Source organism: Mastacembelus armatus, chromosome 7 (genome assembly GCF_900324485.2).
Source record: "Mastacembelus armatus chromosome 7, fMasArm1.2, whole genome shotgun sequence".
In the NCBI taxonomy this organism is placed as follows: domain Eukaryota; kingdom Metazoa; phylum Chordata; class Actinopteri; order Synbranchiformes; family Mastacembelidae; genus Mastacembelus; species Mastacembelus armatus.
Window position 1 is genome coordinate 5,747,328 of NC_046639.1, and position 16,546 is coordinate 5,763,873.

Below are 16,546 nucleotides of genomic sequence, written 5' to 3' on the forward strand. Positions count from 1 at the left end.
GAACAGCAGTAAGTTGTGTTGTTGGGGGATACTTTCAGCTGGAGATTTGGGAGCATTTTCAGCAACAGATCAGTATATGTCCCATTAACATAAAACGGGCTACAGTGTGCACATTCAGTGTCATGAAGGACCATTGCAGCACTGGTTGTGTGGCTGTGTTTAATTGTGACTGGTCAACATTGACAACAGAGAATAAGCATCTTCAGGTTTTGGCTACACAGGTACTACATTTATTGTCACCATCTGTTTATAGGACTGACAATAAAACTAAAATATTTCCAGATTTATCCTTTGAAAATAGAAGTGACTGTCAGCAACTGATAATATCTACAGAATACATGAAGCACTATTAACATATGTCAATGAATTGGTGGGTTCAGCATTTTTAACACCTTAATACTTTCATAATTGAATGTTTTTTTGCACTGAGATACAATTAATTGGAAGAGCTTTTTTTCTTTTTAGGCTGTTATGTGTACGTAAAACATTTTGTGCTGGTTTGTGTTTTTGCAGGACTCCTTAGAACTGTTCAAATGGATTGAAGACTGAATGTTACTTAAGTTTTCTTTCAGTAATTTTGCACAATCTGCATGTTGATGCAGATTTGGGAGGTAGACTTTAGAACAGCAGAAAGTCTTTGCTGAAAATGTGACAAGACTGTCTGATTGTACAATATGTACTGTATGTCTTCTCTGCAGATCTGACGCTTTGGCTGTGGTTTAAAGTCCATCGTATTTTAATTTGAAATGGATGCATTTTATTAATATTCGCAAGCCATGGTGATTATATTGATCCATCTTTTGATATTTGCACTTAACATTCAGTATGGACTGTTTAAGTTATGATCTTTACATGAAGAAATGGTAACTTTACAAGAGTGCTGTATTCTATATATGTGACTTTTTTCCCCAAATAATTCCTGGCTGTTGATGAGGCAGAATAAAGCTCCACTATTTTCTGATGCTTTTATGAAGTTAATCTGTCCAACCCATGTCTGACTCTCATTATAGTTTATTAAATTGCGTTTCTCGGGATAACTGGTAAATGTCAGCTTCTGCTCTTATTGATCAGATTGATTCTGATCAGACGACTGATCCAGTGCAGCAATGTATAGTCTGAAATAATGGTCTTTCTTCCCCCCCGCAAACATGTTGAGCCAAACTTAGGCCTTAGGATCAGTGTGGAGTTGGTGTAAGTAAAGACCATACAAAATAATATACAAATATAAATATATATTATTGGGGTTTGAGCTTGCTGTTTGCTTTGTTAACGCTTTTATCAACAGATCAACCTATTCTTTGTTTGGAAAATTATAAATAAAGTTGTTGAGAGACTTTGTTGGATTTTTCCAAGTTTAGATCACCTTGCCAACCCTTGACAGGCTGTGGATGTATGTTTTTTTTTGAGTAATTTCTAGGAATTTTTCTCATCTCCATATTGACTGCAGTGCTTTAATAACAATGTACGTTCTTCCTCGTTTGTAGATTTTTTTTTTTTGTGGTTAAGATGTTTTCAGTTGTGTCCCTACACATTCCACATAAGTAACACTTGTTTTACACATAATCAGTCAGACTCATGAGTTGGCTCTAAAAGGATTGTTATATCCTCTGTGGGCGTTTGATGGCGTTTGAGTAATACTTATCTCTTATTTTGGGATTGTAAGTTTACAACCAGACTTTAGTACAACCCAGAAGGGAATAATGTCATTTAAATATGCTATTGCATTATGGGAAATCCAGGATATAGCTTATCCATACCATGGAGTCATTGTAGCTCTTGCTGCTCTATGTGAGTGTCTGCTACATTGCTGGTTCATGATACCACTCAAGATTTCTGATTTTTTTTTTTTTTTTCCACCTCCAGACATGGAGGATTTGTGTTTTAGACAGACCAAACCATGAACCCTTGCATATTTTAACATGTACAGCTCAGCCTCCTTGTCTGAAATGGTCCCCCCTCTTCTTACTGCCTCCCTTAGAAGTCCCGCTCCTCCTCACCCCCCTCAGTCCTGTGTGCAGTGCGCTAGATTGAGTTCAGCCCCTTCGGCTGGAGGCTCGGGTTTATCTGGAACCAAAGAGAAAGCCATTCAGGAGCTGTGCGCCGTGAGGTGAAGGAAGGCTCCGTTGAGGACGCTAGGGGGGAGTGAAAGAGGACCGGGAACCGGGGCTTTGTCCTTATCCGCATAAACTCGGGTTCGTGAGGGCGAGCGGGGAGCCATGGCGGTGTTCTCTGCTGTTTGGGTGCTTTTACTGTGCCAGCTTTTGACATCATCCTCAGCCCAGGTAAGGACTACCAAGTGCCGCACCCGTCTTCGTTTAAACACCTGCAGTATATGCGGAGCTTTTACTAGTAGCCTTTAATAATTTAAATAACTTATACAATATGTTTGTTCCATACAGACCCAACTGTTCCTAACAAAAGTTCTATCTTTTGTTAATGATGGTTATGAGGCCTGACCAACTGCTTTTGACCTCAGAACCTTCTGTGAATAGTTTCTGTCGCACTCAAAGGCAGTAATATTTGTGGCACTTTCAGCGTATCTTTCCTGCTGTATCGGCCTAATTGTCGACAGGTGCTGTGAAGTCAGGGTTATGTTTTCCCTGAACCTGTGGAATGCGCGGATTGGGAGATCAGTGCCAGAGCGCACAATGCCACCTCTGTTCATTCAAGAGTTATAGGAAAGGGCTCGTTTATAAAGTCCTCAGTGAAACCTGTTTATTTTGTTTAGATGGACAGTGGACTACCGGTTTATTTAGGTTTTCACACAACTTGCTTAGCCATATTGTTGTGCGTATGGCGAGATTTAAAGCGTCTTTACGCGAGTTTACATCTTCATTTTCACGGTGTTGCAGTTGAGTTGAATAAACTATGGACAGTTACATGTTTATAATTAGGCCGAATTATTAGATTTCATCAAAATGAATAAACATTTTCTCTAATTTTCCTGTTACTTCTCAATCTGACTGTGCCAAAAGACAACAAACGTTATCCGCTGATGTTGTACACTTGATCTCAGCCACAGGTCAACCGCATTTCAATGGTTATTTCACCACCATTTGCGCTGTGTGGTGATTACATCAGAGGAACAGTGGCTACATCCTTAATCTTACATTAAAGGGAAATGCACAATTTGGGTGAATTTTGTGTTGCAGAGGCCGGGCCCCAGAGGAACTAATGGACCACCGGGACCCCCAGGACCTCCAGGAAAGGATGGCACAGATGTGAGTTGACCAGGTTCCAAAAATCACTTTACTTTAAGCGACTGCACCTTTTTATTTTTACCTATTTCAAATTTTATAGTTGTACATTAGGAAAATATAAATTCCTTAATAAACTCCTCAATCGAGATCACCAAAAATTAGAATATTTTTTAAAATTTGCTCCTGTGATTATAGTTTACTCTGTTCATTAACTTTTGTTGTATTTCTATCAGTTAGTTACCTTTTGGTAGAAAGTGTTTACTTTGTTCATACAGTAAATGTGGCTACAATATTTCTAGATGTCTGGTTTTATCAGACTGACCCCACCCACAGCCACTCCTACAAGTATTAAATCATAATCATGGATGTCAGGTAGGCAGGTTCTGGGGTGTAACCTCCTCAATAGACTATGCTGAGTAAAAAGGTACCGAAACACTGTCTGGTTAATTATCCATTCTTATGAAACCCTTTAAAGCTTAGATTATATCAATACCAAATGGACTGTACCACTTCTTTAATGGACATATTAACTCATACAGTATAATGTCAGTCAGGCAGATAATGTGTGAATTCCGATCATTGATGTAGGCAATACAAGAACAATCCCATGAAATATAAGATATAAGGTGTTTTTCTGGTGTGTAGGATATGTAGTTGTGGTAAAAATATAAGTAAAAATGATATAATGAGGCTTTCAAGTGCACATGTTAAAAGAGGAAATTGGATTATGGGGGAGCTAAGTAAAAGGAAAAACTTTGGTAACATGGTGACTAATGCATTTAAATGTTATTTGCTTTGCATTTAGGTCTTTGATTTATGTCAGACTTTTCTGTTAAATGAAAACTTGTATGTCACTGGTTTATATCCATGTCAGGAAATCTCAAAGTATGTTTAGTTGTAGTGAGTTTTATGACTCAAGTAAAGTTTATGCACACAGAGGACCCATTCATGCATAACCCAAACCTGTGAGACCATCTAGAGTTTCCCCTCAGACCCACAACAACCCCACCCCCACTAAATTAGGACTTTTATCATGTGACCAGTCAGCAGTTTAGCAGTCTCTGCAGGAACCAAACATTATATCCTATTCACCAAAGGAGTACAGACTTATTTTTATAGTCATGTTAATATTTCTGTTGTTGGTATTGCCCAAGTTTTTTTTATGTATTTTTAATCAAGACCTCTGTCTGTAGACAAGTCACAGAAGACCTATGACAATGAATGAGATTCATTTTTCTCCATTACATTGATACTTATTCTTCCCTTCTTTGAAATCACCAGGGCAAACCTGGGCCTCCTGGACTGCCAGGGAAACCAGTAAGTATTTCAGCAAATAAAGGCAATTTTGTTTAGTGACTGTATGACAGTTACTGGGGTAATGAAAGTGTCTGAACTATATTTCTTACTTTGTTAAAAAATAGTCTTCATCCAGGGTTAATCATGTTTCTTTGAGCCTTGCTCTTGAAAATATAAATTGAAAATGTTTCTCCACAGTATTTTAAGGCTAAATTGATACAAACTTATTTAATCGTATATTTTGAATTAATATTTAAACTTTTAATCCAACTTCTGATGTGTGCCATTATGAACCATGTCACAAGTAAATTTGATGAAATAAAATGTAGAAACATAAAATAAGGCTATGTTACCTTTAGTCAAAAGTAAAATTACCACCCCCACCCCCTTCCCTCCTCTGTCTAACCAGTAATTTTCATACAGTCTCTTAAATATTCCAAAATCACTCATTTGTTTTAAAAGGCTTCACAATCTGTACAGTGCACAGCAGCTAGCTAGTCTTGATTTTGATTTAAATGCTTATTATGATATTCAGATAAAATTAATAGAAATCAGTTGTTCTTTTAGTGAGGTAACAATATTTTATAAATTTGTGTTTGTGTAGGGTCCCAAAGGGAAAGCAGGACTACCAGGAGCAAAAGGAAAACTAGGCCTGCCAGGACTTCCAGGGGTAGATGTAAGTGTCCAATAAACACACGAACAGACAATTCTTAAACTTGACTTTCAACACACCACCTCTGTCTTTGTCAAGTGATGTTTGGAACCAGTGTACAAATCAGAGTGTATTTTTTGCTATGAAACTGAAATAACAGCAGAGCATGAGGCAACAGTGTATTTTCTCTTCAGGGTTTGACAGGTCCTGATGGTCCTGCTGGGAAAGATGGACCCCCAGGGGAAGCAGTAAGTGTGTCTCAGTCTTATGACCCTTGTGAGATGCTGTGGATATGCTTAAAGATGTACCTGTTGGGTATCAATGGCGTTCTCTACTTCAGACGGCTCCTCATTTTTCAGCTGGAGTCAACCTCTTGCAAAACACAAGAACAAACATCTATGCAAACATATGTATGCTAACTGAGTGCTGCTATATGAAGATCTTTAAATGGGTAACAGGAACAATGCCTGTCTCTCCTCTGTCTGCCCTGATCTGTCAAGCCAGTGCTCCCTCTTGGTGGGAATATTTTTAATGAGGGATCAGAATCAGATTTATTTCTGCTGCTTACCTAATCCGGTCTGGAATGTGTAGTGTTTCCCACCAATCTGTGAGGCTGTAGGGGATGATGATCTGTTGCCCTGATGCCGAGGGAAGCAGGTATTATCCTCTGAGAGACACAAGAGAGGCCAGAATTAAACACGTGACACCAAACCATTTTTATAGCTTACGGTAACAGGAAGACTTTCTTAGAATATACAGTATGACAGAATTAAGACTGAGAGACTTTAGCTGTAAGACTGCAAAATCACTGTCAAGACAGATAAAGCCCCCTGGCAATTCAACTAATTAGCCAACCTAATGAGGAAGCCTGTGTTAACCCATGTCCCTAATTACTCAGATTACTACACTGTTATGGAAATGATGAAGAATCATGCAAAGACAAAGTGGATCAGGCTGGAGGAGTCTGAGACAAAACACAAGCTAATTTACAGACGCAAATCAAATGTACAGTATCGGCTAACGGAAATAATGATTGTTCATTTGCAGAGCACTACAAAATAATTTTTCACATCTGCTTAATGTTTTTTTTTTTTTTTTAAGATATTTATAGGTAATGATCAGTTACCTCACATCTGTGTTTAACATTTGTCAGCTACTATAGCCTGTTGTCTAGTTTGCCCTCTGAGGAATGTGATATGTAAGTGTGACATTGCTGTGTTAGGTCTGTTTGTTTGAAGTCATTTGCCCTCACACAGCTCAGACAACACAAATACAGCTGTGGGGCGCAAACGAAGAGGTGGTGTAGGAAGAATAGAAGCAGGGGACAACAAGAAACCACAATATGATCGTTTCTATGTGGAATAAGTTTGGAGGAGTATTTTTTACTGAAAGAAGTAATGGAGGAACATGTAAACAAACAAAAGTTAATAGAGGACAAGAAGACAGAGTACAAATATTTGTTATAATTGTCTCCTCTGCAGCTGGTAATACAGAGAAGATAAATTATTCAGAACAGAACCACATATGCAGTCACCATATTAGATAAATTCTCATATTAACCGATCACAGAAATTATCTTATCTTTGACATTATTGTCTGTAATAATTTGTTACCATACGAAACGTTGTGATCCTCGTCCTCATGACCTACAGGGGGAAGTCTCATCCCAATTACCACATATGATCTTTTTTAAATACTGTTTGTGGCATTTTGCCTTTGTTGTTAGAAAACATAGTAGAGACTGAGAGGAAACACAAATTTGAAGGTATTTATAGAATATCAAATAAATAAAGTCTTATATAGCAACAACACTCCTTGTACTGACTGTGGCTACTGTAGCTGGAGCTAGCAACTGTGTCAAGCAACAAACACACACACACACACACACACACTTAGAATCTATTCACATAGTTTAAATTGTATACAGTATGGATGCACAATAATTAACAGCTGTGTGCCTTATTGTTTTGCAGTGATTACATGTAACATTCTATAAAACATCAGACATAACAGAGACATTTTTTACCCTTTCTGTATAATTTAATGATCCACTGACAGCTCTTCTATTTAAAGATGAACCTTTTTTTCCAAGTACACAGTCCCAAATATGAGTTAATATACGTTTTATATACACATTATATATCTTTATTTATACGTAAGCTTCTTTTGCAATGCTTGATTGTAGCATTTTATCTGGCTCTCTACAGGGTGAACCTGGACCTCCTGGGCCACCTGGACCTCCTGTAAGTACCCCCACGTACTGTACCACGTAACACCTCAGAAATGCAAGTACACAGCAGTAACTTTATATATGCATACTTCAGTTTGCTTATCAATATAGATAAAGCACAGAGACTTTACATATCTCATACCTATGGTTAGTCCTCTTTCAGACTGAATCATTTCAGTCAAGTTTGTAAGCTGAGACATAACTGTGCTTAAAGCAGACTCAGTTAACATAAGGAGGACGAGGTAGCGTCACATATCGCTGCAGGAAAACACAGATTATCCACCTCACAGTAACAACCTGCTGCGATTTTGATGTGATACTACATGATATGGTGGATATTGATGTGGAAAAAAAATTAATCAACCCTTAATTTGCCTTTCTATATCTTCCATAGGGCAGAGGGAGACCAGGAGCTCCAGTGAGTACACAACATTGTCTTTATACCTTTCTTATGTGTACAAAGGGGGAGAGTTTTATGTACGTGCATCATTTTTAAACTTCACTATTGATTGTTTCCTGGGAGACCATGCTTGGAAATGTTTCAGTATGTTGTAGCTCAGATTGTATGCTGCATCTCTACATGTACTTTGTCTTATGACACACCCAGTGTCTTTTGTTTCCAGGGACTACCTGGAACCAACGGGTTGCCAGGCGGAGTTGGACCTCAGGGTCCACCAGTGAGTATCTGTCTGATCTTTACTCATTAAGGAGCTACCTCCACTGATAGGTACATTTTTGTCTGTGCAGTTTTAGTCTGTGATTCAAAGCCTTTTGGAAAATTACCATCTAGTTAATTTATTAGGTGATTGGTGATCATACATAAGATTGAGCAATAAAAACAGTAAACTGATGCAGACAAAGCTTGTACAACATTGCCCTAAATTTCCCATTACTGTAGCAGGAGCCAAGAGGATATGAATAACCACTCAAGAGTAAGGACACCTCTGTATGTGGATTGCGTAGTATTTCTGCTGGGTCACACTTTATTGTCCAATGCATATGCAGCTTATGTGTAATTTCAGGCGATATAGTCTTGTCTGCAACAATGTGAAGATATTCAGGGTCAAGAATCAATTATTGTTTATTTATTATTTGTTTCCATAGACAGATTTATGATTTAATTTGATACCCAGACTATTAGTTCAAAACCACTGGATCATATACATGCCCTAATGCAACTGGATTGTCCCTCCTTGTACAGTACAGTGAATGCCTAATGCCTCTTTAAAAGCCCACACTCCTAGTTTGTTACACAGCATTACAGTCTGGGTCAGTCCTTGGAGTGTCTGAGATAAGTATTATCGAACATTCATTTTTTGATCACCTGGTGGTTAAGTTGTTAATCAAGCATACTGAAATTAATGGTAACCCATAAGTAACCCTAAGAAAGAGCTGGAACTGAGTGTAGAAAGAACTTCTCTTAGCTCAGATGTTGCAAATGGAAGAACCAAATGATGCAGTCTGGAAGAGAAACCCTGGCAGTTCTTTTACACTGTGATGCGGAACCTTCTAAACTTAATGCTCTTCTATGCGTTTCTCAGGGTCCCGAAGGTCTTTCAGGACTTCCTGGCCCTCCAGGCCCAGATGGGCCCCCAGTAAGTGCGTCAGGAGTATATGGTTGATTACTGGTGCTACTGGTACCCAGTGGATCTCTTGTTGACTGACACACCAAACCAACAATGCACTGACCCAAAGATGTGTTAGTGTTAATAGAACAAGTCTTGATTTTTTTTTTATGTTGTCTCTCAGGGTCTTCCTGGCACTCTTCATGATCTCAGTGGTGAACTTCTGGTAAGATTTCATACCCATGCCATATAAAAACAGCTTAATGACCAGAGGTGTGTCCTCTGCATACAGAGCTCTCAGTGTTTTGTGTCTGTCCTCTACAGTGTCCTGCAATCTGCCCACCTGGTCCCCCTGGTCCCCCTGGGATGCCAGGATTCAAGGTGAATAGAGATTCTGCCGTAATTATATTGTTTTTTTTTCATTTATTATAAATGTACTGCTTAATTTTCTCAGGGACACTCATCTGTATTCGGTGTATTGTTCCTCATGTAGGGTCACACAGGACATAAAGGAGACAAAGGAGAGCCTGGGAAAAATGGAGAGAAGGTGGGGTTATTATGTGATATTGTTTGACCTTTGTCAGTGATATAAAAGAAACAGGTTATATACAAATAAAATGCACCTATTATTTGGAAAACATTGACTTTACTGAGAACAAGTGCTCATCTTTCTATGATCTGATGTTTTGATTTTGCACTGTTGTTCTGTTTCTAGGGTGACCCTGGCCCACCGGGCCCACCAGGTATTTCCGGCCCTGTGGGTCTGCAGGTGAGTTATATTAAGAGTATTCATGGAAATCTCATATTACTTCAGTTAGTATTATTTTTTTTTCTTTCTTGTACTTTTCACGTGCTGACTACCCTTAAATTTTGCATACTTGATACAACACATCCAAGCATGTTTTTTTTTTTTAGAAATTATGAAAAGTACTGAGTTGATGTGTGTATATACCTTCACAACTGCTGTAATGCTGTGTCACAGGGTCCACGTGGTCTGAGAGGTTTACAAGGTCCAATGGGATCTGTGGGAGACAGAGTAAGCAACAATTACATCATCACTCCTTTCTTTTTCAACTTCTTATCACTCAAAACAGACATGCAGCGCCATTTAAATTTGTGTGCAAACATGTACATGTCTTTTGACCTCATACTCTGTTTGTCTCAAGGGCTTCCCAGGTTTCAGAGGCAAACCTGGCATCCCTGGCATCATTGGCAAGACAGTGAGTCTCTTCTTGTTTGCAACGCACTAAATAAAAACAGAGTTCGGTGATAGTTGATATCTACAATACATGACTGGTCCCATCAATGAATAGCTGTGTGTTTCATCTGATGTGTCCAGGGTGACACTGGAGAAAAAGGACCACATGGGTTCAAAGGGCCCAAAGGAGAAATTGTAAGTAAAAGACTGAGAGTTGTGAGTCTTCATTTCACAAGTCTATCTAAGACATAAATATGAAAATGACATGCATCATGCGAAATGTGTTTTTCAACAGGGTAAAATTGGTCCCAAAGGAGCTCCAGGGGGACCCGGACCCAAAGGGGAGCCTGTAAGTGCATATAAAAAAAGGTGTTTTGATGTACATCACCACTTAGAACCATGAAGATCATTTTAATTTCTTTGACAGGGTATTCCTGGCAGAGATGGCAAAGATGGTACACCAGGATTAGATGGCGAGAAGGCAAGTTGCACCTTCCTGCATGTTGTTTTGTTTAAATCGGTTGTGAGTCTAATGCCATAGCAAGGCTGATATCACAGCCAGTATTGTCTGTGCTGACAGGGTGATGCCGGACGCCATGGAATGGTTGGAGAGAAAGGACCAAATGGCCTTCCTGTAAGTATTTTGAAGAACACATGGCTGTTTCCCATCTGATAATAAATAATTATTAGTTAAATCAATCATTACCTTCAGTCTTTATAGAAAATAGTAGTTTGATTGTGCATTTCTACATTTTCACATACTCAGTCCTAATCACTGTTGACTTTGCACCAGGGTCTGCAAGGAAAGGCTGGTGCAAAGGGATCTAAAGGAGAAGTTGTGAGTATTACAAAGAAAAAGAAACACCCCTTAACTTAGAGCTGAGATTAGCATCACTGAGGACAACTATTATCTTCTGCCTTGTCTTACACCAGGGTGAATCAGGGAAACCTGGGGAGACAGGACCCTCTGGAGAGCCAGGTATTCCTGTATGTATCTGATGGGCTTCTCTCAAGCCAAAATGGAACTATAGCAATGTTGTATTTGGACTCCAGGCCTTCCTGACTTGTTTTTCTTCTCATCCCTTAGGGTGAGATAGGCGTCCCAGGAGAGAGGGGCATAGCAGGACCTAGAGGAGTGGCTGTGAGTTTATTACTTACACCTAAACTAAAGCAATGTGTCCATACACCATATCTGCACTGCTTGTATAGCTGTACAAGCTTAAGAAAAACAGGAGCCAGTCATCTCTTACATTAACCAGTTTACATTATCCAGACTCAGTTTCTAACCCTTTAAAACATACTTTTCTAATAACCACCATGGATATTTAAACGCATAATGACTGAGTAAGTGACTAAGTAAAGCATTCATCATAAAAGACCGCAAATGCATGGCAGCATACATCCGTGCGTTGCTATCCTGGAATAGATAATAGAATAATAAACTACCGCCTGTCAAAGTCAATTATATTCTGATACCTAAGTGTCTAGAATATTGCTGTTGATTCAGTGGCTTGCTAAGATGGAGTTAGAAAGAAATGAAGAACCAGTGATGAAAGCAGATATTCATAAACAGAGAGGTCTTTGTTTTTCACATCAGACCCTGCAGCCAGGAAAAATAATAAAACATTCATGGAAATTAATGCACCTATTGCACACTCCACTGCACAATGAATCATACCTCACACAACCATCACAAACCAAATATCTTTTTCCAAAAGGGATATTCATCAGTAACAAACAGTTGTTTACTTACTATATGCATTTTGTAGTAGGATGACATGATAACGTCTGTTTCCAACAGGGAGGCATTGGACCAGTGGGCAACCCTGGGCCTCAGGGAGTGAGAGGCTTTCAGGTCAGTTACATGAAATCACTAATTACCTTTTTTTTTTTTTTAATTCTTATTTTCATTTGACTTATTGACTGTATGTATCTGATACCACAGGGGGTGACTGGAGGTTTGGGGGATCCAGGTCTTCCAGGTCCAACAGGAATCCGTGGCGAGTTTGGTGAAAGGGTGAGTTTGATGTGTGAGACAGTCACCTAAGTATGGGAGATCTAATTTAATTTTAAATGATCAATAACCCATAATGACCCATAAAAGTCCCATAAACTCAAATAATCTGAAAATAATCTGAATTAAGGAGATGTGTGTGCACACCAGAAACTATAACAAGAAAGTGAAAGGTTTTTTAATAACAAGACTTGACTTACAAATAACTGGAAATTTACACACAGCAGACGAATGTACTATAACTAGCCAGCTGTGTCCATGAAGGGTAGTGCATCTCAATAGCCAGGTCGTCCCCCTGCTATAAACTCAAACTGCAGCCAGGAGAGAGCTTAGACACAAAGTGGCCTCCTGTTCAGAACCTGAAGACAGAACAAAGCCAGCCTTTATACCAGTCCTGCTTACTCTCAAACAGTCCACCTCTCCTCCCTTCTCCCACTGCTTGCCTTCCACAAATGTCTATACATGACTTTCACTTATTCTCTCTTTCCATCTCCTCTTTCAATTCCTATAGGGTCCAGTTGGAGCTTCTGGAGCCAAAGGAGACATGGTAAACATTTCTCTTCAAGCTGGTCAAATTTTAATATGACACTGACAGTTTTCCTCCCAATGTTCAACAAAACAATCATCAAATAATTCATGTTGTCACTTTAGGGTGTGGCAGGAAGTGATGGTTTACCAGGAGAGAATGGGGAACCTGTAAGTATTACCTTTCACTGTATTACATTTCATATCCTCAGTCAGAATCCAAACAAGCAGTAATTAGCAATTAGTTGTACAGTTAATTCAGGACTTTACCCTGATTGTCTATCAGTTTTAGTGCAGATTTTTTTGAAACATGCTTTAAGTTTTTATTTGTCATTGGTACAATCGGCCTCAGGATATCTTTAAACATAAATGGACCTTTTAGCCAAAATTTGATTAGAATGTTTTACAGTCATTAACTTTATTGTATTTATTTCATATTTTTGGCTCTTAATTTTTTTATATATATATATATTTATTTTACTACTTTTATTGTTTAGTCATTTCTGTATCTTGTGTGTATTAGTCTGACCTTTTTTACAGTTTAAATTTACCATCTGATTGATTAATTGATTGATTGTGTGCTATGTCACATTTTGTACAGGGTCCTTTTGGGCCAGTTGGACAAAAAGGCGAGGTGAGCTATATCATTGTTTTAATTTGCATTTTGTGAATTTTACTTATGTCCTTACACACTTGCCTCAGCCATTCAGAGCAATTAATTTAAACATGCATCCACTAGTTCAAGCTGATTATTTTAATTCAATTCATTTTAAAATCGGAAACTGAAACACATTAAGCTAATTACATGAACTTTTTTCATAATTTTTAGCTTTTTCAACTTTTCTGTGAGCATGTTCACTAGTTTGTTAAAACATAGTGTCTTATAATTGACTTAACATGAGCAATTTATTTAATTGTAATTTTTTTTGATATTTCAAGCAACTACAGAAGTACCTTGGTTAGGAATCATTGCAGCAGATGTCTATTATTATCAAAACAGTTCACTGAGATTTCCTCTCTGGCTGTAAGTAGCAGCATAAGTTCGTTCCAGGCTCCTTCTGTCTGCTTCATTACATTAAAACATTAAAAACTGGTGCATAGTTCTGAGCAGTTGCCCATTTGTCTGAGTCATTGCACAAGATTGAGCCTCACATTCCAGGTTTAATAAGATTAATTAGGAATTGCTGCTTTAGCTTTATTGGCCAGTTCACTGCTCTCTCCACAAGGGAGAGACGAGTCACATTAAGCTGCAGCACAATTTATGTAATTAGAGAGACAGCGCTGATGAGCCTCACTCTCTTAGTCTCATTTACTGTTTGCTGTGCTCGGTGGAGTAATGATCAAGCAAAAAGACACTGTATAAATCTGCCCCCACATTGTCTGAACAAACCCAGCTTGCTCCTTAGTTGCTGCTTATTCAACAATCAAATCAGAGGCTTGTGGCTGTTTGGGCACCAGTTGAGAAGTAATTGATTGCTGCATTTTTCTCTATACTACAAACCATACTGAGTTATTTAACAAACTTTGGTTAATTATAGCCAGGGAAGCAGGGTGAACTAGGACCTAAGGGCGTGATAGGTCCACAAGGTGAGCTCGGGGCAAGAGGGCTTCCGGGAAAACAAGGATCAATGGGCTTCCAGGGAGAACAGGGTCTGCCTGGAATTGCGGGAAAGACAGGTGTACCCGTGAGTGTTTTTTTTTTTTTATTATTATCTGTAAAAGCTGAAAAGAGCTTTAGTAGCAGCAAGTTAATATGTCCTAACAACCTGCCAGGACAGGGATAAAAAAAGTCTTGTGTTTCAGGGTAAATTGGCAAGTGAGCAGCACATCAGAGAGCTGTGTGGCTCAATGATCGATGGTGAGAAATCTCAATTCATCTTTGCTTGTAATTCCAGTGATGAATAAAACGTAAGCTGGAAATTTACTCTTTGTTGTTCTCCTCTTATGCAGATCAGATTGCACAGTTAGCAGCCAATCTTCGAAGACCCCTGGCCCCTGGAATGGTGGGCCGCCCAGGCCCTCCTGGACTTCCAGGAAAGCCAGGAGTTGCTGGCTCTATTGGGCATCCGGGTGCCCGTGGGCCACCAGGCTACAGAGGCCTACCAGGAGAACTTGGAGACCCTGGTCCCAGAGGTATGAAACATAAAATATGGACTCCATCAGTAACAGCACTAAAATTGTTTAATCAGTACTTTTTCATTTCTATAATCATATGAAATAGAATAGAATAGAAACTAACTTTTCTTTGATCTTTACTTTTTTGAGAAATACTGGATAGTTTCCCCTTATTATAGCTATATGTTATTCCAATGAAACCATTTGAAATGTTTAGAGGGGAAATGTGTCTGGTGTAGACAACTCCAACATCTTAAACGTGACAATGGCCCCAACCAGTGTTTTTCTGTTTGCTGTTTTGTTTTTTGAAACAGGAACAAACCACTGGTTTAATTTCAATACTTTTTACCTGATTTTTACATATTGTTCAATGTAAAAAGTAATAACTACAAAAATCTAAATTCACTGCAGTGGTGAAGTGTGATTTTTGCTGCTGATATGTAGTGGAGTAGCATAAAGTGGAAATACTCAAGTAAAGTACAAGTATCTTACAACTACTTAATTACAGTACTGGTGCTGATGAGTGAGTTACTTGCATCGCTGATTAAATGTTCTCCTTTCTCAACAGGTGATATGGGTGAGCCAGGAGATAAGGGATCCATTGGCAGGGCCATAGATGGACCAACTGGAGACCAAGGAAACCAAGGTACACTATGTGGCCTTCCTTATACAACACATACTAACATGAGCTAGTCAGCCTTGACTAATGTATATTACTACACCTATGCTTTAAACTGCAACAATGGGAACATCCTGACTGAAAACTCTTGTGTGGTATATTTTCTATTAACTTTAAATTATCATGACTTATCTTCTGACCATCCCACAGTGCAGTTTAATATTTGAATCCACTGTGCAGCTTGACTACCTAATATCATTCTTTGTATTACCCTCCACAGGTCTTCCAGGAGTACCTGGCATTGTCAAAGATGGCCGTGATGGATCTCCAGGAGATCCAGGTGAGCCTGGAGAGCCAGGCAGGGTAGGTAGGACTGGGCACCAGGGACCTCCTGGAATCTGTGATACATCAGCCTGCCAGGGACCATCAGTTGCTGGGAAATCCTCCAACCCCAAAAACAATTAAACACTGCTTCCTGCAACCTGACAACATCCACCCCCAGAAGAAAGGGTGATGAGTGAAGGAACGATTGAGCGTGATCACAAAAAATGTCTTCACAAGAAGAATAACAACAACCGGTGTGATATTTGAGAGGAATAGGGGAGTATCCGAGGAGTGACAAGAATAACCAGAGCAACTGTGAGACAAAACACAAAGATGACACCCAAAAGTGGACAGAAGCACAGAAGAGTGCAAGAGAATAACTGCATTACTCAAAACACTCCAAATCACATAAGACTTGACTTTCAAATAACTGGAAAATGAATCTTTTGTGTATAAAAACTTTGTACATGTTGTTTCTATGTCCCCGTTACCTTCTGGCAGATGACACTAATAACAGTGACTGACTGATATGAATGAACATGTATCACTACCCATTAGTGTAAAATCACAGGTCTTACCTCAACATGCATGCTGACAGTGTAAAATATGGAAATAGGTGTCAGAGGGAAATGGCCTCTGTCAAGGGGCTGTGTATGTATTGTAAAAGGACTAAAACAACAAATACCAAGGTGCCCAGAAATTGTGTAGATCAAATACTGTTAAACTTTGAGTAGACTTTTTTACAGATTGTTTTTAATAACGTGAGAAAGATTCTCCAGATTTGAGAATCAATAACAAAATAAAACAT

At 38.9% G+C, this 16,546-nt stretch overlaps 1 protein-coding gene across 1 annotated transcript; it reads left to right on the forward strand.

Annotated features, from left to right (window-relative positions):
• The first annotated feature begins 2,164 nt into the window (after positions 1 to 2,164).
• Positions 2,165 to 16,418, forward strand: col9a3 (collagen, type IX, alpha 3). Its single transcript, XM_026333464.1, has 32 exons — positions 2,165 to 2,282; positions 3,153 to 3,221; positions 4,482 to 4,517; positions 5,101 to 5,172; positions 5,343 to 5,396; positions 7,356 to 7,391; positions 7,773 to 7,796; positions 8,002 to 8,055; positions 8,920 to 8,973; positions 9,128 to 9,169; positions 9,268 to 9,324; positions 9,437 to 9,490; positions 9,659 to 9,712; positions 9,926 to 9,979; positions 10,110 to 10,163; positions 10,283 to 10,336; positions 10,437 to 10,490; positions 10,569 to 10,622; positions 10,722 to 10,775; positions 10,935 to 10,979; positions 11,075 to 11,128; positions 11,229 to 11,282; positions 11,943 to 11,996; positions 12,087 to 12,158; positions 12,667 to 12,702; positions 12,807 to 12,851; positions 13,282 to 13,314; positions 14,219 to 14,365; positions 14,484 to 14,538; positions 14,631 to 14,813; positions 15,364 to 15,441; positions 15,695 to 16,418. The coding sequence occupies exons 1-32, from the start codon at positions 2,217 to 2,219 to the stop codon at positions 15,877 to 15,879; spliced, it is 2,037 nt and encodes a 678-aa protein (XP_026189249.1). The 5' UTR covers positions 2,165 to 2,216; the 3' UTR covers positions 15,880 to 16,418.
• Positions 16,419 to 16,546: the final 128 nt, after the last annotated feature.